Source organism: Larimichthys crocea, chromosome X, assembly GCF_000972845.2.
Source record: "Larimichthys crocea isolate SSNF chromosome X, L_crocea_2.0, whole genome shotgun sequence".
Lineage (NCBI taxonomy): Eukaryota > Metazoa > Chordata > Actinopteri > Sciaenidae > Larimichthys > Larimichthys crocea.
The window spans coordinates 18,462,254-18,486,813 of NC_040020.1; the positions used below are offsets into that span (position 1 = coordinate 18,462,254).

Sequence of the window (24,560 nt, forward strand, 5' to 3'; positions counted from 1 at the left end):
ATACAATGAAAAAGAGACAACAAAGAAAGAGCAGACAACATGAATAAAAACAGTATCAACTGTCATGGCTGTAGGTATCCAGAGTCTGCACGGTTGAATAAAATCAGGTTTCTTTGGTTTATACAGTATTTATATATGTTCATATGTGTTTTTTGTTATGTCACACAACACCCATTTTTCCCATTTAGTAGCAAAGAGATTTTCCTTCATTCAAGGTTGGTAGGTAATTTTTTCCATACAATATATCTCCCTATTGGTTGGAGATTTATACCAGTTCTTTATTATTTCATCTTAGTTGCAATCAGTAGTATCTTGACTATATATCTATCATTTTAGCTACATTTCCACGGTAACATTGGAACTTCATTCATTCACTGCACTCATCCATCAATTTCCCATTTTATTTGATTTTTAATTTATTTTTTAAACCACACAGCACTATTTTCAGTTATGGCTAGCTATCACACCATATGAAATGGCAGTGAGATATGGCAGTTATATTAGCAGTGATCATGCTAATCAAGATTACACAAAGTTAGCTCTCACAGGTGGTCAAACCACCTGAACCATCAACAGGCAGCAGCATGGGTTTCAAAGCAATATTAACCATACAAGGCAGCGATATACAGTAAATGAAACCAACCACAGTATATAACATGAGCTCTACCACAGGCTGCAACATTAACATGCTACACGTTACATGTTGCATAGAGAGTATTTTACTTCATATTGTGGTATAGCTATTTTTCGTATTTCACTGTTATTGTGTATTATTGATGAGGATCACAAAAAGAAATGCTACACACCTGTTTGTGATTGATTTGTCTAGGCATGATCACTTAAAACCGGTTCCAGCTTCATCCACTGATTTAACCCTTTGCACATTGTTGTGTATTTGGCTTTTACTTTCTAGTATATTTTATCATTTTTTCATGCATATTGTTAATGATTTATACAAGGTTGTGCATTTTCGAGTGTTCTCAAATTTGTTTTATGTATTTTTAATTTTTAGCCTATTGTAAACAACGTGGACTAAAATAGACCTGTTGTTACTCCTTTGCACATAAATGTGCACATTGAAACCCACTATTTTTGATCCTGCTCAAATACAAAGTATAAAACATGTAAATTCTCATTTCTCCGCTTCATTTGAGGCCTGGTGCATTTAAATGCAGATTAGTGAAGATTTTATGAAATATGACACTACAAAAAAAAAAGGAATAAAAAATGCATATAATAAAGAATTGGCTGCTAATCTTTCACATACACCAAGAGCAATACAAACCATAAATAATCCAGTTTGCATAAAGTATACTGCAAATAAATATTTTTTTGTGTGTTTTTTTATACCATAAATGGAAGTGCATCATGAAAAACGTGCGATTTAGGGGTTAAATTAATTAATTATTAATTCATTATAATTATACATTAGTATTGATGTATGATTAGGACTGATGCTGGTTTAAAAAAAAGAGATTAAAAAAAAAGATTTTTATACATTGATGTTTTATGAGAAGACTGCTTGAGCTAACAGCTAATTATGCACTCTGAGCTAACAAAGAAAATCCTTCCAGGGACATTTTCTGATGGTTACTTTTGTGATTTATACAGTCTGTAGTGCAAAAACAACACTGGTTGGAACTGTAATGGAATGCAATAAATACACATCTGCATGTGTGCATACAATGTTTTCCACTGTGTACGTTTGTCTCTGCAAGCATGGTGTGTGTCTAAGATTGTCAATGGTTAGTTAAAGGGGAAATTAAAACAGCATTTCTTGTCTTTTGACACACACACACACACACACACACACACACACACACACACACAAATGTACAATAAATCAATTATTATCAATTAGTATACATCTCTTTTAGAACACAGTCACTGTATAAAACATGAGGACAGCACACTTTAACATGAAGTGGACTGAACAGAACGCTCACCAGGTCAAACGCTCGCTCTCACATTACCCCTATACTTAGATAGATAGAATACAGTTTTGAGCTCTAATAAAACATTTTTATTATAAGGTTGCAGGGCCATTCTATTATTGAAAAACATTTTTATTACAGGGTTATGGCCCTCTGCTCTTGTGAAACATTCAGGCTAGCATAAAAATGTGACAAAAGCAGAAAAACGGCTGAACAGAATTGTTGTCATGTTTCTTCCCTGTCAGTCGTTCTGCCTTTCATGCTATGTTTTGCAGACTACAACTCTCTTTCTCTTATCATATTTATTGAATGTTATGTCTGAGGCAGATGTGGGCAGAAATGGCTTTTGGCAAGCAAAAATGGCAGATCTAAAGTCTCATACTGTGATCTCTGTCTCACTCCCACTTCTTATTCATCCAGACAGAAAGTCAACCTGCAACCATTCATATGATGGCAAATAAAAGTAGGGTGTGCTATGACTTGCATGCAGAAGCATTATGATTCATCAATCAATCACTGATGCCTGAAACTGCTCAAATCTTTTTCATCCTTTATACTAAGCCAAACATTACATTATCATTACATGATAATAATAATAAGATATCATTCCTGATGTTTTTTTAAAAAAGAAAAATCAATTTCAGTTGCATTAAAACCCCATTAGAACTCTGTCTGTGAAAGCACAGGTGAAAAAGGGTGAAAAAGGAAATAGCTCTGTATAATCTAGTAGATGTTTTCAGAAAATGTGTGCTGTCATCTGCAAACACCTGTTTGAAATGTATAATTAAATTGTGGATTTGTTAACTTGTCTGACTACTCATGCTGCTGGTCTGCTGATGTTCCTGTATGTCCAGAATTCAGTGGTAAAAGTAAAGTAAAAGTACCTTTTATTGAACGGACTGTCTCCAGTGATGACGTGAGTGGATTCGGGACCAACTAAGAAGTGGATACGCTGGTAGAAAGACCTGGCAGCCTGAAGAAAATAAAAGGAAATAAACAGACAGACAGATGCTGCTTCCTGTCTCTGGTATATTTGCTACACTGGAAAGAGAGGTGGATGTGTTCCAGGAAATAGTAGGTATGTCCTTATTTTGACTTTCTGTTTACCTGTTGAGGAGCCAATGATGATGGAGACTGGCTGAGCACCTCCCCTGGGTCAGGTGACCCTTTGCAGTATAACTGGTTCTGACAGGAGGGCTGCAGACAACAGTCTGGATCCATACAGTCAGCCAAGCCATCTGAAACACACACACAGGTTATTATTCACAAAGCTGGGAAGCTGAAGCTGAAATGTGAGGCTGAAATCGGGATACAAATGGATGGAAAAATGAAGAATTAAGCAGCCATGAGTGATGATGAGACTAAGAATAATATGCAGCAACTATGCAGGCAAACAGTGACAGAGGAATCAGGATGGAGGGATGAAGGAGAGAGAGAGAGAGAGAGAAAAAGACAGAGAGAGAGAGAGAGAGAGAGAGAGAGAGGATGATGGATGGAAAGGAAGGCCACATATACAATCTAGAATTGGAGGAGACTGGAAGACTAGAGAGATGCTGTGTTCTCATAATACATTTAATCCAACATTAAGGAGCTCTGAGGAAGGATCGCTGTAAATGCTTCAAAAACAGGAGACTAAAAACTAAAAAATATATTTGTTCTATTTGTACCTGACTTCTTTCTTTACAGGATTTTATAAAGGTGATAAGTGTGTCCATGAACACAAATGATTCTTTACAGTGAGGAGCTGTACAGCAGAGTGTGCAGCCATGTTTGCTCCATGAAGATCTTCTGGAAACTGTCGTTCATTTCTTGTTCTTCCCAGTGTTTTGGCGTTTTGGAGAGCAGTGCAGTGGATAACATTGAGTGTAAATGCCTCTGTGCACACTCAGAGCTCACATGAAAAAGTTTAAAGCCTCCTGAGGATGTAGCTTAAGGCTGTTCACGCCTCATTCATCTTGAAGGAGCGATGGCTAACTAAAAAACTCCAAGTTTATCCTACTTGGGAAGGAAAGTGTGAGGCGAGGGGTTGCAATCGGCATCTACAATGCTAGATGCTACTTAATCCTACACACCGATCCCTTAAGTAGTTATTATAAGCTCTATGCCTAAAGCTTCAAAGGTAAAAAAGAAATATATATTTAGTGTAGCCCTGTTTGAATCAAAAAGAAAAAAAAACACGACACACAAGAACAAAAAGATGCCTCCCTTGTACTCTGGATTTTCTACTAAAGGAAAATAGGAGGAAGGGATGGAGCGAAAATGGAGCGATGTAGTAGAATTACTATGTGTGTGAGCAGCAGTATATGTTTATAAGGAGCTGCCAAGAAGAATAAAGTCAGGGTTACAGAGGAAGGGAGAAGGATGGAGGTCTGCAACGATGAGAAGCAGGGATGGAATGATGGAAAAAGAGAGACTGAGATAAGAGTGTTGAGTGAAGGACAGGAAGCAAGAGAGGCCTCTCTTCTCTCTGACTCTTCTGACTTGCTTTCTTCTCTTTCTTCCTCTCCACCTCCTCTTCAGTTATCACACTGCTCTCATCAAACCTACTGACCTAGTTTCTGGGTCCTAGTTCCTAGTTACTTTACCTCAGAGCTTGGTGCTGTTAATAAATTATTATTTTTAACACCTAACATAAACTAATGTTTGTGATTTTCTATTCTCTGTTTTCCACAAGATTGCATACTTAAGCTAATGCCTAGCTTTTGTTGTTGTCGTAATAACGTAGCCGCCTTGATAAGAGCTGTTTGAATTCTCTGACTGTTAAGGAAAGGAGATTCAGTGCTTCCTCTATTATCTCCTTTAGCATAGGATACACTGGACCATCCTTTACGAAAGGAAAGGAGGTAATTCCGCCCCACAATTCCTTGCGTCAGCAACAAAAAAAAAACGATGCACCGTTCAGTCATTCACAACAAGAAAACATTAATGTATTTAAACAGTGTGATGCAGCCTGCAGCAGGGAGAGTGTGTGAATATGAACATACATGTTGACGTGATGTAAAAACTATAAAAACTTTGTTCTGTTGTTGACTGTGGAGGAGTAAAAACTTTCTAACTGTGACATCCAGTGTCCCTGCAGATCATCATGAAGTTACCATTGATTGTTAATCATCCATCTTTTTCCATAACTTGCTAATATGTTTCTATATGAGTGGACAGGAGAGTGAGCGACCATACTAGCGTAATAAACACTTCATTTGACTTCTGTGACAGGTGAACAACATTCATTATTATTTGAATTCTGACGTTGATAATGAAGTCAGATTTTTCATTGGGTTGTCCACGTTTATATTTCCTGCATTAAACTACATGCTAAGAGCACACGGGTATCAAGTAAGTATCTGAAATGCGTGTTTTGTAGTCCATCTTCTGAACTTTGTAGTTTTACCACAGATCATGTCAATAACATTCGCCGTTGCATGATGACGTAGTCTAGTGTAAGAGCAGTTGGGTCCTCTGAACACTGCAGTCGTCTTCTCCTAACTCCTTATGAATTCTCCTTCACATTTTGACCTTGTGACGATCGAGGTCAAGGAAAAGTGGTTAGGAAAGGAGCTGATTTTTTTGACTATTCGACTGTATCCTGGGTGTTGGGTTGATTAAATGCTGTGGGTGAATTTGTTGTCAGTTCTCTGCATCTGCAGAAGAGTGCATTCAAGTAAGGGGCTTTAAATAATGCAGAGCGCAACAAGGTAAGAAGAATGTTTTCACACTGATCCTCAGCCCCTTTCTACGGCGTGCCATGAATTTTAAGACTGGACTCTCCCTGAATACGCTAACTGCTAATGTCTTGCTACATTCTCCACCTGCACACTCCTGAGTGGACACTCGGAAAATCTGCACCCTGTCCCCACCAACATTTTTCATGGACCATGCCCCATATTTGTCCAGCTATCAGACAAACAGACCTCATCCATCTAACCATTTAAATACTCTATGCAGACATATATACCTCCTTCATTGTCCTTGCCATCAGTACACAGTGTTTCCATGGCTACGTGACACCCAGCCCCTCTCCATCCTGATTGGCAGATGCAGTGCCAGCCGCTGGCTTCCAGAGTGCATCGGCCATTGTTGTTGCAGAGACCTGGACAACCCTCTGGGGACAGGGGACAGACACACAGTTAGAAAAGTTAGATCAGTGCAAGTGAGTGGGATGGGGCCATGGGTTCAGGGTGTGAAATAGGTTTCAACCAATATACATTTCTGAAAGTAGGCGATGATAGTTTTGTACTGGAGCTCCGAAAGATGCAAGGAATCAATATTCGATTATACTATATAGATAGATATTACTTATATATATCTATATTATATATATATTACTATAATATATATATATATATATTATATATATATATATATAGATCAGGCCAGTGTCATGGCAAATATGCAACATATTCAGTGTTTCCATCTCAGCAGGGAAAAGCCTCTGAAACAGCTCAGACCATCATGGGACAATAAATCTCCAGTGAAAGTCAGAACAGCCTGAGGTAGGCTGGCAGCCTCTTAAGGCATGAGGCAGGTTCACTGCAGGGGTTACACACTGCACAGTGAAATCCTCCTACACCACAATGGAGTTATTTCTTAGTTCACATACTGTCAAAAACAAATACACATGCTGTGGCCTAGAAGTAAACCAACAAATAATCCATACTGTTCAGATCGAGAGCAACCACTATAACTTAGATGACAAAAAGAGGACAGGAATGAATCAATTTAATAATATGAAATCGTACATTTGATGGCATCTTAAGTGTGCTTTATTTGTTATGAATTTAAAATGGTTTACAATGACTGTGTGAAAGCAGCATGTCAGCTACATGCTAATGTTGTGCAGTAAAAGTGTCTGAGCAGTGCTCATAGCTTAATAGACAATCATAGTTACACACAGAAGTTGAAGGGAATACAATAGCACAATATATGTATATACTAAGAATTGCAATCATACATCTAAGAGACGTGAGCTGTTGCGTGGCCTGTACTGTCTCTTCCCATGCAGCTGAAACGTGTTCAGAGCTGCTGAGAACTTGTGTTCGGTGAGATTTATATATATGTGTGTGTATTAGTGAAACAATACCAGGAGAAACTTTAATTTGAAAAAAGCAATGCCTATAAACCTGCAGTAAATTTGAAAATCAAAAAAGCAATAGAAACAGGTATGTGTCATCGATTATTACCATGGAAACAGCTCTTACTGTGTGTTCAGACTGAACGCAAATTGAATTTTTGAGGTGGTATCAGGTCAATGGGAAGATGTTATTACACTCATATTCGCCTGGGGCAGCAAGAATTGATGCTTCTGTACAAATTATTCAACTTGGGGGGGGGGGTCACATGAATCCTGGATCTTCTCTTTTTAAAGAAAACTGAAGCTCTGAGCTTAGTAGGAGGCTGAGCTGAGCTGAACACAAACACAGAAACATCCCTGCAGACATGGTTGGCACATTAGTTGTCAGCTAGCTAACAGCTAATGGTCTAGCAGCCAATTTGCAGAAGTGATACAAGCTGAAAAATCATTTGACCAACTGAACACATCATAAGCTGAGAGACGTTTGGAGGCAGAATTTTAACTGCAGAAACTTCAACTTAAATTCAGTCTAAGAGCAAAGCTGAACTCTATATCTCTATATCAATATAACAGCTTCATTTCATAACCGTCACTACCACAATGTCTAAACATGTGCAACTGTCTAATGGTCACTTGTGAACCTGTGTGAAGCTGTGTGAATTTATACTGGCTATATGCATTCTTCATGAGTTATGCAATTCTCTGCCAGCCAACCAATTGCTAATTTTGCCCATGGTATGTGTGTGTGTGTTAATGAAAGATCGGACCTTTCAGATAAAACCTAAATATACATTATCATAAACATCCTGCCGCCTACTGCCCTAGAAAGGCTATTTCAGAAGCTTTTTCAACCTCTTCTCAGGGAAATACTCAATACTTGTTTTAGAAACAAGAGTTTTAAATTCAAACACATTGCATATCCGCAGAAAATGCTAGCTGTCAGCAGCTTCAGTCCAAAAATACCTTCAAAAAGACTTCAGAGACCCATATTGGTTAAATCCTGATGTGTATAAAGGCACTTGGCCCTGTTTGATGAACCTTTCTCCAACAAATGGACTGACATACTGAAAGACAGATTGATAGACAAATAAGACAGATCAATACATTAACCCACATGTGAGAGACACGGACTGACAGACACACAGACAGTCAGCCTTCGGTGAAATGCACTGACGTTGTAGTTTCACATGAACCACTAAGATTGCCAGCAGTCAAAAAGGCTACAGTGTGTTGCATGGCAATAGAAAATTGATTTAAAAATGTGTTTTTTGATCATCTGTAAACAAAGAAAGAAGATGTTATTGTTGCATAATATGATGGTGAAAAACAGGGCATACAATCAAACAAACAAACAAAAAGTCAAAGTTCTAAGCAAAGAGTTCTACGAATGTTCAAAAAAATGAACGTTTAAAGTGAAATGGAACCAAATCTGAGGGAAATTTAACACCCAGCAAGCTCACATGACTGCAAGTCCTCTTTAAAAGGACACTTTTTTTGCTTAAGAAATGTGGATTCCTTTGGTCTTGTTCATCTAGTCAGTGAAAAAAAAAATACAGGTTAAAATCCATGTGAAAACACAACAGGTAGACAGATACGCAGTGCACAAAGTATAGGGAGGACAGGGTGCTTTGGACTGCATGCCTCCGAAGGCTATACTTTATGCCTCTGTTTGACATTCCTTGATCACAGAATAGACAGTGAGGCTGGCAATCAGATAGACTGATTCATAAACAGTGAGTATCAGAACCAAGCAAGCTCAGCTGAAAAGACAGAACGAGGGATGGATGTAGAGATGGAGGGAGAGGGAAAGGAAAAGAGAAAGAGACAGGAAAGTAAAGACAGATAGAAGACAGAGGGACAACAGCTGGCTAAATTAACACGCACACATATATATAGATATATATCAGGCTTGTGGATGCAAGACAAAACAGGAGTCACACACCTTAGGTTTGTGTCTATGTATGTGTGTGCGTACATTTCCATGTTTGTGTGCATGTGGTTGCGTGCATCCCCATTTTTTATCGTTTGTGTGTGAGAATTAGAGATAGGCTTAATAATGATGTACCAGAAAACAAAGAAAACACTGATACTTCAGAAATAAGAAGAGAAGTAGAACACAATAAGACAATAGAAAAAACAGATACATCAAGCTTTGGGAGGGACAGAAAGTGTGACAAAGGAAAAGACAGGAAAAATCAAATGAAATGGAAGAAATCAGAACCAAAGGAAGTTCAAGTTAACAAAGCAGAGTGTAAAGTGGTGGTATTTGGGGACAGTAAGGCCTTTATTAGGTCTTTGGCATGAATTACCTTTATATCCTGAGAATAGGAGAGGGCACGTGGGAGAGAGGGAGGAAAATTAGGGAAAAAAAGTAAATCGAAACAAAAGCAGCACTGCCAAATATACTTTCTGTGATGGACAGATGAAAACGGCAGCCAAAGGAAGAGGAGGACAAGAAGAAAGAGCTGGGATCATGGGAGTGCAATAAGAGACACAGCAGTAGAACCTCAGAATCAAATTAATCTGTCGTCATTCACATTCAAATCACATGAAGGAAGAGAGACAACAGGCAGCTGATAGAAAGAAATCTTTCATAAATAATAGTTTGAAAAGATTAAAAAACAACAACTTGTCTCTAATTAAAGATTGACATCTACCTTTTCAGAAAATGGACAAACGCTTTGGATGGGAAATAATACAGTTGCAGTCAAATGGAGGGAAATGGTTATGCTGATGTTCTGTTACTGTAAGTGTTTTGACGACATGGGCTGGAATGGGGTAGTGTATGGAAGAATTATCCTATCTTTATTCAAGAGCGCACATTTTCAGTTTAAGAGCATGATTTCTCCTTCTCATGCTCAGATTTATTGTCCTCGTGCTCAGATTTATTGTCCTCAGATTGTGCTCAGATTTCTGCTGCTTTCTTTCAAAATGTGTGCTTGGACTCAAAACATCACATGCTTGTGCTCACATTTCTTCTGCTTGGACACAAACATTTTGCTCGCACTCAAACATGTCCTGTGCGCGCTCAGATCTAATGTGCTCGCGCTCAAAACAGCACGTCCTCTCAGGTTGAAGTGTCTGCTCAGACTGAAGGATGTCCCGCCCTGCGCTTAAATTAGTGTGTTTCAGCAGTCAATGGGAAGACAGCTAGAGTGTGGCCCAATCTTGGGAGTGTGAGCCCACATTTTGAAAGAAAGCAGCAGAAATCTGAGCACGAGAAGGAGAAATCATGCTCTTAAACTGAAAATCTATGCTTTTGATAAAAGCTAGGATAATTCTTCTATAGTAGTGGAATTAAAAACACTTTTAAATTGTCTTCACATATTTACATTCATAAATAAATGAAAACCCAAGGATTCATTATTACCCCAAGTTAATTCTTGGTGCTTTACAACAAACAGCATTTAGACTGTTTCATGTTGGGAAATTAGCTTCGATTAAATCCTTTATGCAGGCAGGCAGACAGTGAGAGTGTGGCTGCCTGGCTGCTGGATGGTGCTTTTGACCATTCCTTCTTTAAGCTGCCTCTTAAAACTGTCCCCCAGTATTCCGAACGCTCGAGGTAGAGTATGCACTGGGACATGTTTAGTTGACTGACGTATCAGTTCAGTTTATCACGCTCCGCTGTGGTGGCTGCTGTTTGGTCATTTAACCTCAGCTTCAGGCTTCGCACACTTTGCCAAAAATGTGCTCCCATCTCTTATAAACTATATCCAACATTATACCATTCATGAGCAGGATGCAATAAGATGCAATAAGGAAAGTCAATTATTTTTTAGCATTGGTAGATACAAATAACCTTTACCAACTAATTGACTGCAACTGTATTCAGTAAATGATGTAAAGGAAGGCCACCATTGCCCTGTACTGCATTGCCTCTGAGCAAGCTCCTTATCTTGAGTATACTAGTGCTACACAGAAGGAGGCCTAAAATCAGCTAAATGACTGAATACTGTCAGAGTGTGTTGGCCATCTGCTTTGTAATTGTGCAAATACACAAATGTCTTGTGGGAAAATAACGTATGACTGGCATCTGTAGCACAAAAGCCAGATTATGGTTCCTTAAACCCATTGAGACACATGTAGGCGTAGGGCTGTGCATAAAGACATTAACAGGGACAGGAGGATACAGCTTAGAGGGAAACTAAGCCTAAAGCAGAGCCAGGATTTCATGGTCTACATGAGAAACGTTCAATATTATATTTGTCTGTGTTTGAACAGAGCTGCTAAAAGTAAAAATACGCCTTGACTATCAAAATGTCCCAATCCACTAACAATGTCAAATATTATATTGTACAGACAATGAAAGAATACAGACAATTATCAATCTGTTACATTTGTAGGATTTCTTTTTTCTTCTTTTTTTACCAGTTCTGTTTTACGCTTAATTTTCCTTTTTTGTGATCCAGATGACGACCAGAGACCGGGTCACTACCCTTCTTCTAGGTGTTGACTGCAGTGACATTAGCAGTACGAACTGTACACAAACCTTCAAATAGAAGTCACCCATGTCAAACCAATTCACAATGAAAGGATCAAATCCAGCTTATTTAAACTATTGAACTATTGTTTTGTAACTTTTGAAGGAAAGCACATTTCTTGGTATTATGGGGTTTAAGTTGATGACAAAGAACCAGCAGACAACATACAGAGGGAAACACATTCAATCTCATTCAAAGCCAACTGTGAAGTCATAAATAATAAATGAATGAATGAATGAATCAATCAATCAATCAATCAATCAATAAGACACAGGAAAGCCACTGTACATTTGGCTGATTTGGAGATGAGATGACAAAAAACAACACCCTCCAATCAAATCTAAGAAAAATAAAGAAATCAATTAAATAAATTAATTAAATTTGAAAAAAATCAAGTCAATCAATAAATAACCCCTGAAACTGAATCACTGAAGCAGCCACAGCACCATGGTACAAGAAGAGAAAGGTAAAGAATGAAGGGAGGAAGACAAAAAGCTAGTGATGAGGAGAAGAGAAAAAGAGTACGGTACCTTTTACCCTAATGTCCGGATTGTGGGCTTTAAGAAAGAAAGAAAGAAAGAAAAAAAGAAAGAAAGGAAGGGCAGATAGAAATAGAGCATTTAGTCTAGAACCATGGTTGGTAGAATCGTACAAGAGAACCTGTGTTATCACCATGAGTGTGGACAGCTGATCACAGGTCAGGCTGCGGTTCAGCAGACAGGTGATCGTTTGTACAAGCTACTTATTAGGCCCAATGTTTATGTTTATTGTAACGTGGTGTCCTCTGGTGGCTGTGGTATGTATGACAGGAGCAAAGAAGGATATTGGTCGACTGGTCGTACTTAGCAGAGCAACAAAGTTCTTGTAGAGAAGAGGTCAGGGTGGAAAGACAGACTCAGAAGACTCTGTTCATTTTCTGTATCATACAAAAACTCAACGTTGACTTATTTGAACTTTTATTCATACAAATGTTACGTTACGTATAGTGTCAAAGTGGGGTCGGTCGTACTGGAGAAAGATAGCTGAGTGTCATTTCCGGGTGGACAGAGAGAGCACTGCTCGTCAGATATCAATGCTGTGGATCGGTGGCTCGAAGATAGTTTATTGTTAAGTCTAACATTGCATAAACTCCCAGCACGGGCCCCATCTGGTACTATAATGGTCATATATGTCGACTATGCACACATTTGGAATGGTCATATACATAATTTACTGGAAGCCAGTCTGTTAAGTGGTTTAAGTATGAGAACATGTTGGAATAAAGACACAAAGAGATTGGGTCAATCAGAGAAAAGGAATGAAAGACATCATTAACACTAGCATGTCCAGTGAATTTTCTGAACATCAAGCTGACTACTCATATTTCGTGTTAACCACTGGACTGTGCTGACTTTAGGAAAAATCATAGGATGCTATGTATGCTGGGTTATTTCCATGCTGAAATATAAAAATAGCCAATTAATGAATATGGAAACAGTTGAAGAGTGAGACCACAGTTTCCAGCAGACTCCAACACGAGATGTAAATGTGATGGTTAGAGACGGGAGGACAGGAGAACAGAGCAGGTCTCTCCCAGCCATACAATCCGTCTAAACAAACAAGCTGTTTGTTGGCTAAGTGCTCTAAATGGATTTCTCCTCATCTCACTGTTGTTATGCTCTCAGCGTCTTCCTCCATGTGTGTCAGTGTGTGTGTGCCTAACTGAATAACTGAAGCCAATTTGCAGCTCTTTCCCAGCAATACTGTAGCTGCCTGTCTGTTTGACAACAAATAGCTTTTAAGTGCGGGGTTTGGTGGTGAGCTGAAGCTGCCACAAAGGCCCTGCTACTCATCTGTTTCACTGTTTGACTATCACAACGCGACAGGATGGTGTTTCTCAACCTCGCTATGGATACTCACTCACACACACAGTCCCATTGTAGACTGCAGATACTGAGCAGAGCAAGGAAAGGTGGTGGTTGAGTCTGTATTTGAAGTGTCAGAAGAATCCAGCTCAACATGCAAATTTGTACTTATGTATATATACATAACCATTCTTTGAGCAAAAATAAACTTGTTATAACCTTTAAGCTGATATAATTAACATTTTTATTAAATGTCTAATTGTGTCATGCAGTGACGTCATGTCACGTAGCCACAGAGGATCACCTGACTGACTCTGCTGGCTGTTTTAGTGTCTTTCAGCTTAATGTTGGTACAATTCGGCTTTTTACAACCTGGATATCATGTTCACTAGGTGCCACCACAGTAGCTGCACTTTTATTATGTTTGTGATTAACTAAACAACACAAACGTGGACATCCATAAAATAAGGGGTAAAATGTTCCTCTAATCTCACCCAGGCAGCAGCCATGAAGAAAAGAGAGTGTAAAATATCTGTCAGGCGCTCTTTTAAGAGCTCTCCCACCCACCACACTCTCGCCAGATCTCATGAGGGCTGTGTAATGGTGTGCTACTATTTTATTGTGTCCTGTCGGAAACTACTTGAAAGGAGGAAGTCATTGAATAAGTCAGATAATGTCACTTTTCATCTTGTCAGTGCGACATGGCTACCCAAAAGTTTGAAAAAAAAAAAAGTTGTGTGTGTGTGTGTTTGTGTATTGTAGTATGAGTGATACACTCACCGATATTGCAGTGCTCCCCTGTCCATCCCTGGTCACACTCACACTTGCCCTCCTTGCACACTCCATTCTTGCTGCACAGTGGGTGGCAGGCCTTCTGGTCACACACAGTTCCTGTCCAGCCCTCATCGCACCGACACACACCGCCATAACAGACGCCATGGCTGCCACAGTCCACTCCACACACCTCTGTTGGAGAAATATAATAATAATAATAATAATAATAATAATAATAATAATAATAATAATATACATACAAATGCAGAAACACAATGGTAACTGCAACCTTTTCTGTAATTATTGGTTTGCTGAACATCAATGCTAAAATGTAGCCAGTATGAGTTAAAGAGTTAAAGCACTTAAAAAACAGTGAAGTCCATTGTCACTGACAGGCCAGTAAACCTATTTTCACATTGCTAAGAAGGAGAGAGAGAAGACATGGAGGCAGATAGTTGTACAGAGGGAAACGCTGACATCTATGACCACATCAGGAAAGCTGCAGTATAACGAGCAACTTCCTTTATCACCTCACATCGACAAGTATGCAGAATGTTTTAAATAGTTTTATACAGTTACTGCTGCTCCTTGGATCCACTCCTGCTATCATACAGTAGAGGTTGCTGCTATCCAACTATTGTTGATGTCATTGCATAGCTCAACAGATCAACTTCAAACAAAGGAAATTATTATCAATATGACATTTATAAAGTTCTAAAGTTTAGCTTACTAAGATTATACATGTTTTGCAGGCCCAGGCAGGATAATGACATTTCAAAGCTGATGTAATTTAAGCATTGACTGTCTCTGTAGGGTTACTGTGGTTGCCATGAGCCATGGCAGCATGATGAAATAGTAGCATGATGAAATAGTTCACCCATCATCAGCAAAAATGACCACAACATGGTGACTGATGGTTGTGTTGTTGTGTGAAACAATGAAGGTGTCACTGTATGAGAGTGGCTTACTGTGATTATTAGAGCTGCTGGCTAGTGAACTGAGTGAAAACTGTCAGCACTGTTCGCCTTATCAACTCATGGTCTCAAACATGTATTAACAGATGTGAATTCATATTTATCAATAGTGGTGATTATGTAACACATTAAGTTCATACAACATTTAATATGCATTGAAGTGAGGAGCTGGAAAGCAGCAGAGCAGAGCCGAGCAGTCCTGACTCAGACAGCGAAACCATAATGACCTGTCCAGACGAAAAGAAATGAAAAAATCAATTAAGAAGCTTTTCCCGCAAATCTGTCCCTAATTCACCTGTCTGTGTGTGTGTGTGTGTATGTGTGTGTGTGTGTGTGTGTGTGTGTGTGTGTGTGTGTGGACTGAACTGGGCTGAACCCTGTGATTGTGTGATTGTGTCTGTATGAGAAGCAAAACTGTGTTAAAAAGCTTGAAATGGAAGAATTACAGTGTGATTTTTTAATTAACTGTGTGTGTGTGTGTGTGTGTGTGTGTGTGTGTGTGTGTGTGTGTGTGTGTGTATGTGTGTGTGTGTGTGTGTTTGAATGTTTTGACAGAGCCCAATAAAAGGTCAAGAACAAGAGAATAAGCTAGAATAAAAGTTGTGGGTATTTGTGTTTATGCAATGTATTCTGTGTGTGTGTGTGCATGCGTGTGTTTTACAAGGAGACAGTACTTAATTGGACATTTGTTTGATGGTTTTAACAAACCAATAGTCAGTGTAACAGCCCAAGGCAACATATAAGTGACACACACACACACACACACACACACACACACACACACACACACACACACACACACACACACTCCTTATCCCTTGTCTTTGTTTTTATGTCAAGCCATCTGTCACTGATCTACATTCCTCCTCCAGTTTTTTCCCCTCTCACCTTTTCTCCTGAATCAGTGCTGTCACTTGTCTTGTTGTGTCTCTCTTCACCTCCATCCCTCTCTCCCTCCCTCCCTCCCTTCCTCCCTCAACAAAAAAGGAGAATGCCCTCACCAGAAAAGAGACAATATTGGTCGTTACGTTACATTTGGCTGACAAGTGACCTCTTCTGGATGTGTAAATTATGACTCATGTCTGTCAGCTTGAAAGAATGTCACCCTCTTACAGTATAGAGCAGCAAAACCATGGAGGGAGGGGGTGGGGTGAATGAGGTGTCAACGGAGGCTGCTGTTTGTTGTTCATTTCCTACTGACAGTCAATTTTCTTTAACCATGACTATAATCTTTCCCTGATCTTAAACAAGTAGCTGTTGTGCCTAAAGCTAACCAAAGCGTCTACATAGCAGGAGAAGATTATAAAACAACTGCATGATTTTGTTCTACATGCATTTTTGAAAGGACTGTCAAATGCAGATGTGGAACATCAGATCAGGTCATAACAAACAAACCTATTCAGCCAGTTAGTTTGTTGAAAACATGTGCTATGCAACTCTTCACTTTGTCAAATACATTTTAGAGGAAAATCAATGCCTGCTAAGATTATACTCACTGACAAAGTAACATTCCTAATCTGGAGTCTCAGCAATTAAAATAATTAGCCAAGACCACAATCGTTTCCCAATCTCAACCACCTTTGTCATAATAATCAATCATTGTTTTAGCTGTCAGAAGCAGATATTGCGTGAAAAAAATGTTTCATACCTTAATATGATAAGCTCGTGAATTGGAAACTCACATACACACAGTTCCTTTTTGAATCCTTCAGTGACAGTCTGGACAGTTTCATGATTCCTAGGATGTTAACGTTAAAAAGACTCATCCATCTACATCACACATCATTTAAAAATGTATCTGTGCTACTTTTTCTTGTTGTCCACACTCCTGTTCACCTTCCACTGTCAAGATACAGCTCTCCTGTTTGCAGCTGCTGCTGTGCAAACCACAGCTGGAGGCAGTCGAACACACGGTAAGTCATCCTGAGACCACAGTGCTTCTATTTCAGCCTTTTCTTTATTGGCCGCCAGTTAGTTTAAGAATTGATTTGCAGATGTTGGTGATTGTGCTGAAGTCTTTATGTGAATTAGCCCCTAGCTATGTCAATGACCTTGTACCTCCTCACAGTGGAACACTGAGATCCACGGGCAAGTTTCTCTGGCTCTTTAAACTAGCTAACTTCTAAAGTTGAACATGTTCTTACCATCAGGACAGCTAAGCTCTAGAAGAGTACACAGCCTATAAAAATAAACTTAGCTAAAGCACATAATTCTTCAAATCATTCCTCAGAATGATGTTTACAGTTCAGATACAGGTTTTGCATAACTGACTTTCTTACTCACCTTGTGTCTTATTAGTTGTTTTACAAGCTACGTATCACATCCTTTATGGCTGTTCCTAGGGGCTTGCATCTCTAACACTATTATCTTAATTATGTTCTGCTCTGTAATTGCTTTTTTTTTGCTGATCGTGCACCTCTTTACCCTCTCTTAATAATTTTGTATTAACTCTGTAGAGCTTGGTGTAATGCTGCGTTTACAAATGCTATAAAACAGAGTTTTATTATTCTGATGACAAATCTATACAGTGACAGACACCCGACATGACATGACACACACCTGAAGAGCACTCAGGCCCGGTCCAGTTCTGGTCGCAGGTACAAGTGCTGGTCTCTGCGTTATAGGTGCCGTGACCTGAACACTGATCCGGGCACATGGCCTTGACGATCTCACAGCTGGCTCCGCCCCAGCCTGGCTGACAGTGACACTCGCCATGAATACACACCCCATGGGCCGAACAACTGGGGTCTATGCAGTCCACTGGAGAGGTGAAGACAGGGAGTTAACATAGAACATCAACATCTATAGTGATGGTAGCTATTAGTTGACTGGTTTTAACAGAATAAAGACAACAACGTATGCCATGTGAATTCCCATACATAACGTGATCGAGTCAATATGCATAATCAACTTAACATTATGTGCATGGCTATGGTTAAGTAAGGATGATATAATAATAATTAAGGTCATCTGTCACAGCTAGAGCTGTCAAATCTGCTAAAGGTCAGACTCACACTCACACAGCCCCATCCTCTTTTGTAGGCCACTCATCAACACCCACCCCCACCCCCACCAACAAACATCAACCCCTACCACCACACATACCAATCCACACCCACTCCAACCGATCTTCTTTCACATTAACTCTTTCAGTGCTGCTTTTCACAACTATTTAGTTGTGGATACTGTGGAAATCGTACACGACATCTTTGACATAATTTGCAGATTCAGCAGCCATAAATAGGATTAACACACACACACACGCACACACACACACACACACACAAAGACACACGCACACACACACATAGTTGTTCAGGGTAAATTGTCTCTCACTCTCTCCTTCTGTCTTCCTCATAAACTCACAAAGGATTAGTGTGACCGAGGATTCAACTAATCGGGGACTAATCTGGTTACTGTTCCCTGTGGTATGTATTTGCATATCTGTATGTGTGTGTATACACACCACATGCACATATTTTTGTCTGCATGTGCATGTGTGTACCCGTATAGAGATGTCAACCTCTTTACATTGTATTATCTGTGTGTGTGTGTGTGTGTGTGTGTGTGTGTGTGTGTGTGTGCGTCCAACCAGAAAATAGCAGATTAGTATCGAACAATTCAGATTAAATTTGTGTAGCCTATGGCTTGTAGCCTATTTTAGCCAACTACCTGTCAGCAATTGGGCAGTAACCCTGCGTGTGTGTGTGTGCGTGTGTGTGTGTGTGTGTGTGTGTGTGTGAAAGAGAGAGGGAGAGAGACAGATTAGAGTAAATTCATTTTCCATTAACACTATATTAACCTGTCAGCAGGCTCACCTCAGAGGTGATTTTGTCTGATACTTACACGCAGGTCACTTCAAACCCACAGTGTATTACAGGTACATGTTACATACAATATTCATACAGTAAATATACAGTACCAATCAAACATTTGGACACACCTGGTCAATCAACCTTTGTTCGTAAACTCTGATTAACTCTGAAGACATAAACACTCTAAAATAACACATGGAATTATGTTTTGTATTTTAGCCACCTTTTGTTTTAATGACATCTTTGCACACTCTTATTTCACAAAAAGCTTTATGAGGTAGTCACCTGGAGAGCTTTTCAATTAACAGATGTGCAAAAAGTTCATTAGTGGAATTTCTTGTTTTCTAAATGTGTTTGCAAAAATAAGGCTAGGAGAACCTTCAGGGATCAGGAAAAGGAATGGCCTTTCCATAATAACTAATATTTATTACTTTCTCTATTATTATTAATTTCTCATTGTACACTATTTAATGTATGGTTTAACTGAATGAATTGTAGGACCTTACAGAAATATGATTTTACCAGTATGATTGCATGTGATAATTACATTAGGTAATGTGCACTGAAACCAAACAAAGAACAAAGAGGCTTTCTGCGGAAAATATTGGGGAAGGCATGACTGCATAGAATCTTCCAGAAAATCTCCTGACATAACTAAAACAATTTAATTAACCATCCAACACTACATGACATTCATTAAGTGTCCTGTCAGGCCCTCTAGAGCAAAAATATGGGTTCAAATGATGTAAACTTTGCAAGTGGAACCAATTATGATTTATTATCCAATTAGTACAAACTGCATGGATTTCTATTTCTGAAGTAAATGTCACCGGGAGCAAGTTCAGTTTAATTGTCACATATAATCAGACAGGTACAATCATAGTGAAATGTGCAATCAGTTATTTATGTTGACATTTAATTATAAACTGAAGTCTTCATCATGTTTCAGCATCTTAATAACACATATGTAAATATGACTCACAGCAAAGGGGCCAACTACAGCCAAACACATCACATGTTACTATGTACCCTTGTGTTTCTGAACCTAAGACATGATTCTTACCTTCCTCACAGTTATCTCCCTTATAACCAGTATTGCAGATACAGGCACCCATAATGCAGATGCCATGTCCTCCACAGTGGATGTCGATGCACTGATTGGCTGGCACGTCGCACTCAGTGCCTTTCCACCCGCTGTAGCACTGGCAGCGGCCACGGGAATACTGTCCATTACCACTGCACAGCACTGGACAGGCAGCTGCACCAGACACATGTAGACAGATGGGTTAGTAAAACAAACAGGCTGATTAAGTCAGACATTTGAACCCCCAAAGTCTCCCTCACATTCCCAAAGTCTTCTTAGTCAAGGTCTATAGTGTCTATACTGTGCAAACAACAAATTAGTCACAGAAAATGCGCCATTTTATCAAATTTGGGGCCCATGATAAATTTAACAAATGACTATGTCCATGTCCATTAATAACAAATGACTCCACTGGATGCAGTCATTTGTCACTGTAACATAAAACTTTGAATTGTCCTTTGAACATGCCCAGACTTCTTAGACAGCAACTGCTACACTGAAGACCTGCATGACACGTGGAATACATAGAGGAAGTCTGTGGCACTAATCCACCAGGACTGAGATCACTCATCACTGTCACAGTTTGGATTAGGGTTCAGCTCGTACAAGGGGATCATATTGTCCTTTAATTACTCAGATCCATTGTCCAGTCACTGTGGTGAGCCTTCAGTGTGATGGATAAGATGCAGTCTGATGGATTGCAGCTTGTCAATACTGCAGTACTACAGAGTCTATGGCAACACCTAAAGTTGAACTGATCTAATGAATTCACAAAGGTGTGCATGGTCTGTTACAGCTGAAAACTCTTGAATGTCTGACACTTCCTGAAATGAAGATGGTCAGTTCTAAATATTTTTAATCAGTACAGTAAAATATACAGTGTTAGGATTAAACCAAATTCCAATCTGCAGGCTGAGTGATGAAGAAAACTGCTGTTTCTTTAATGGACACTAAATTCTTTCTCCAAGACAGCAGGAAAACCCCTTTAAATTAAAACTTCTCTAAATATTGAATGTTACCTCTAAGTCTAAGCATGGATTTGTTTGACTGGTAAACCTTGCATCACAGGCCATACCACTGTAAACAGAGGAAGCAGGTGGAGAGAGGCAGAGATAGAACAGGTCACAATCACGGCTTGGATAACAACCTCCCAACATGTACTGCCTCTCTACACACGACAGTGTTTGTGTGTTTACCTCGAGAGCAGTCAGGCCCCAGAAATCCTGGGAAACAGTGGCATATTCCTGAGAGACAATCTCCGTTTCCATGACAATTCTGAGGACACTCCATAATCGACTCTGATTAAGAGAGAGAGGCAGAGAGAGAGGTGGTTTAAGGGTGCAAGTTAATTGGGTAGGCTGGATATGCAACTGTACATCTGAAGAAACACCACACACATACACACAATGCTGACAGAGGGGTCCTCTGTGGTTGCCGTAGTTACAAGTAGTCAGTCCAATCAACGCATTCTAACATCCAATTACCCTGCTGCCTTTCTCCTGCTCTCTCTTTCTATCATACACTGTTGTTGACTGTGCACACACACCTCAGGCGGAACAAAAATGTCCAAGTTTTTAACAGTAACCAAATATTATACTATAGATATATAGTATAATATAGTATATATTGACGGAAATATCTGTAGTTTAGATTTACTAGTTTATTTCCAACATGTGCGGGTAACACAACAAAGTGAACTGAAAAACAAACAAATCCAATGAAAATAGTCAAAACAACAATAACAACAGTCAATACAAAAAGTAATAATGTGAACCCAACATGTCCGAAAAGGAGTAGGATGAAGCATATACTTATTTAAACCTACCCTTTCTCCACTATTCAATTAATAATCATACTCCCCAAATAATACATTTCTAAGTAATACATATTTACAAAGAAAAAAAGAAAAAGAAAATAACAAGATAGAAAATAAAAAGATTAAATAAACAAACACATAAATCATTTATCATTTATGAAAACACCCATTGTTAAAGCCCTTCTTCCTCCCTGTACCTCATGGAAATCATGTGTTTGTACCGCTTTTTAAACTGGGTGATGCTTGGACATTGCTTGAGCCCCTCACCCAGTCTGTTCCACAACCTCACTCCACAAACTAAAAGGCAAAAACTTTTAATGTTGTACGTGCCTGCTGATGTTTTATCTGTAAGATAAATTTGCAGGTTAGTAGAACCCCAGGTCATGATGTTTATTGGGCGTGTCTTCATGTTGGTTCATAAAACATATTTTGTCCCAAAATGGCCCCCTGTCCACCCATCTGTCTTCAGCTGATCATAAAGATGAGATTAAATCATAATCAACAATTATTTGGGCCTTTTTTGCTAGACACAGCTGAAGATTGACAGGAAACTTGGGGAGAGAGATGGGAAATGACATGCGGGAAAGAGCCACACAGGTCAGGATTCAAACCCAGGCCCCTGCATATGGGGCGGCCGCTCTACCGACTGAGCTAAATGCCGCCCCATAATCAACAATTTCTGTCCAGGCATAAATCATCAGTAATTCCAAGTACGGCGCCTTAATATCCCGTCTTTACTACACATTTATTGTGGGCAAAATAATTCATTCATTTGCATAATCACTTCATAACATAAGTGTCCAATACAATACTGCATGGTGGCAAGATGTAGCAGTGGTGAAATGCAGGAAACTTGGTGACTTTAAATTTCCTTTGTGTGAACCACTGTTTGTCCCTATGTATAAGCACAATAATCTAATAATAATCATCTATATCTATCTTTTCTTTGGCAAATGAATTAAACTCAAAATATGAGTGTAGGAAGAAGGAGAGAGTGTGCAACCAGAAATGTACAAAAGTGTGTGAACTACAAAGCAAGAACGAAAAGAAAAACAAAACAAAACATACTGGATTATTTACATGCTTATGTTTTTAATTTCTTCATTATCACAGTTATTATTACTTATATATTGTGACTGCCCTAATTTCAAGACATACAGAATTGACTTTACAAACATATTGCTGTGTCTCACCTATGATGATGGTGTTGTAAGAGACTTGCTCTGTGTTGCGTCCGTCATTGTAAAATGCCAGATGCCAGATTCCTGTATCCAGGTACTGGATGAAACCAGCATCATGTACGTTTACTGAGCGTGTGTGTCGGCCTCCTCCCCCAGACTCGTCTTCATGTGCACCAGCTGGGTGTGCATGTCCTGCGTCCATGTCACCGAGTGCTCGTTTGTCTTTGGAAATGAGACGACTACCGTCCAGTAGCTCCACAAAGTCATACTGAAAAACAAAAAACACGAGAATTAAAACATCTTTGAAGATATGTTGTTCAATACCTAAAATACCCTAACTTTGACTCTACACCTCAACACCTTTTTTTTTGCACTTTAGTGTCTGTGTGTAGTGACTGTGTCAAAGCCTCGGGATAGGAGAACTGGTCAGTACAACTTGAAAGATACAACTAGCCAGATCTAAAAAACCATCAGTCATGGAAGCATGACTGAATGCCATCTTCATTATTTGGTGGCATCACATTTGGTTATTAGATCATGCCACAGACACACACACAGCCAGTAACCAAGAAAACACTTTTTTTCTAAGCCAAGAATTGTATATTATACAAGAGTGACAAGACAGAAAATCCACACACACACACACACACACACACACACACACACACACACAGCACAGTCTTGTCTATTATCTAAAGTGCTAACATTGAGCTGTGATAGGGATGGCATTGTATGAAGTCTTTCACAGATAAGTGGATTAATCCTTTGACAGAAGACATAATTCACCATGCAGAAATGTAAGTGTAGTCATTAAAGGGATAGTTTAGGTTTGTGAGAAGCTTATCTGCTTCATTATGAACTGAGATCCATGAAGTACTGCAGAATTACTTCAGCTAGATACATTGCAGAAATGACAGAATGGATTTGGGGTTTTGACAATTTGGCAGGCAAAATGTCTTCAGCACTTTTGGTGTTTGTGAAAAAAAAGAGTAGGGAGTTCTGGATGGTTAATGACAGGCTTTCCTAAATGCTGTTACAGTTTTGTCCAGTTGCTAACACACTGAAATGACATGGATAGCACAAATATTTAAACTGACACACAGGGAGCAAAACCTCATCTCAAATCTCCAAAACTTTAAACACATTTTCTGCTTTACACACATTTTGCAATTCAAGTGGCTCTTTTTAAGTGTACTGAACGCGGTTCTCTGCATAAGACACAACAAACTGACATAAAGTCACATGTTTGCAGTGACTATATGTGGCACCTGGCCAAACAGGTAGCACATGGTGTTATGTAATTGTTAACACTTCAATCAGGAAGTAAGCAATAAAAGAGAACAGGTGAGCATCTTTTCTCTTTCACAACAACAATAGAAGACATTGCTGAGAGAGGAAGAGGAAGAGGGAGGGTGAGAATGAGAGGGGGAGGAAGAGCGAGAGGTCAGGGTAGAGCAGTGTTGTCTAATTATTTTTGCTTTCCTCTTTATTTTTTTATTTTTCATTTTTTCTGACATTGTATTTTTCAGCTTCCTGTTTTGTGAGCATATTTTAGTTCACTCCAATGTAAATATATCTGCTGTGCA

General features: G+C 39.2%; 1 protein-coding gene across 7 annotated transcripts in view; it reads right to left on the reverse strand.

The window, feature by feature from the left end:
• The window catches only part of tenm3 (teneurin transmembrane protein 3), a 229,612-nt gene that overhangs the window by 67,306 nt on the left and 137,746 nt on the right, over positions 1-24,560 (reverse strand). For 4 of the 7 annotated variants that reach the window (XM_027282802.1, XM_027282799.1, XM_027282798.1 and 1 more), the window contains 10 exons: positions 22,987-23,242; positions 21,174-21,275; positions 19,957-20,151; positions 17,638-17,838; positions 14,111-14,296; positions 12,017-12,043; positions 9,312-9,320; positions 5,887-6,033; positions 3,042-3,172; positions 2,819-2,907 (listed from right to left, as the gene is read on the reverse strand). In XM_027282802.1, the coding sequence (XP_027138603.1) occupies positions 2,819-2,907; positions 3,042-3,172; positions 5,887-6,033; positions 9,312-9,320; positions 12,017-12,043; positions 14,111-14,296; positions 17,638-17,838; positions 19,957-20,151; positions 21,174-21,275; positions 22,987-23,242 (1,343 nt within the window). The remainder of the gene's footprint in view (positions 1-2,818; positions 2,908-3,041; positions 3,173-5,886; positions 6,034-9,311; positions 9,321-12,016; positions 12,044-14,110; positions 14,297-17,637; positions 17,839-19,956; positions 20,152-21,173; positions 21,276-22,986; positions 23,243-24,560) is intronic. The other 3 variants (XM_027282804.1, XM_027282801.1, XM_027282800.1) reach the window with 1 other exon arrangement.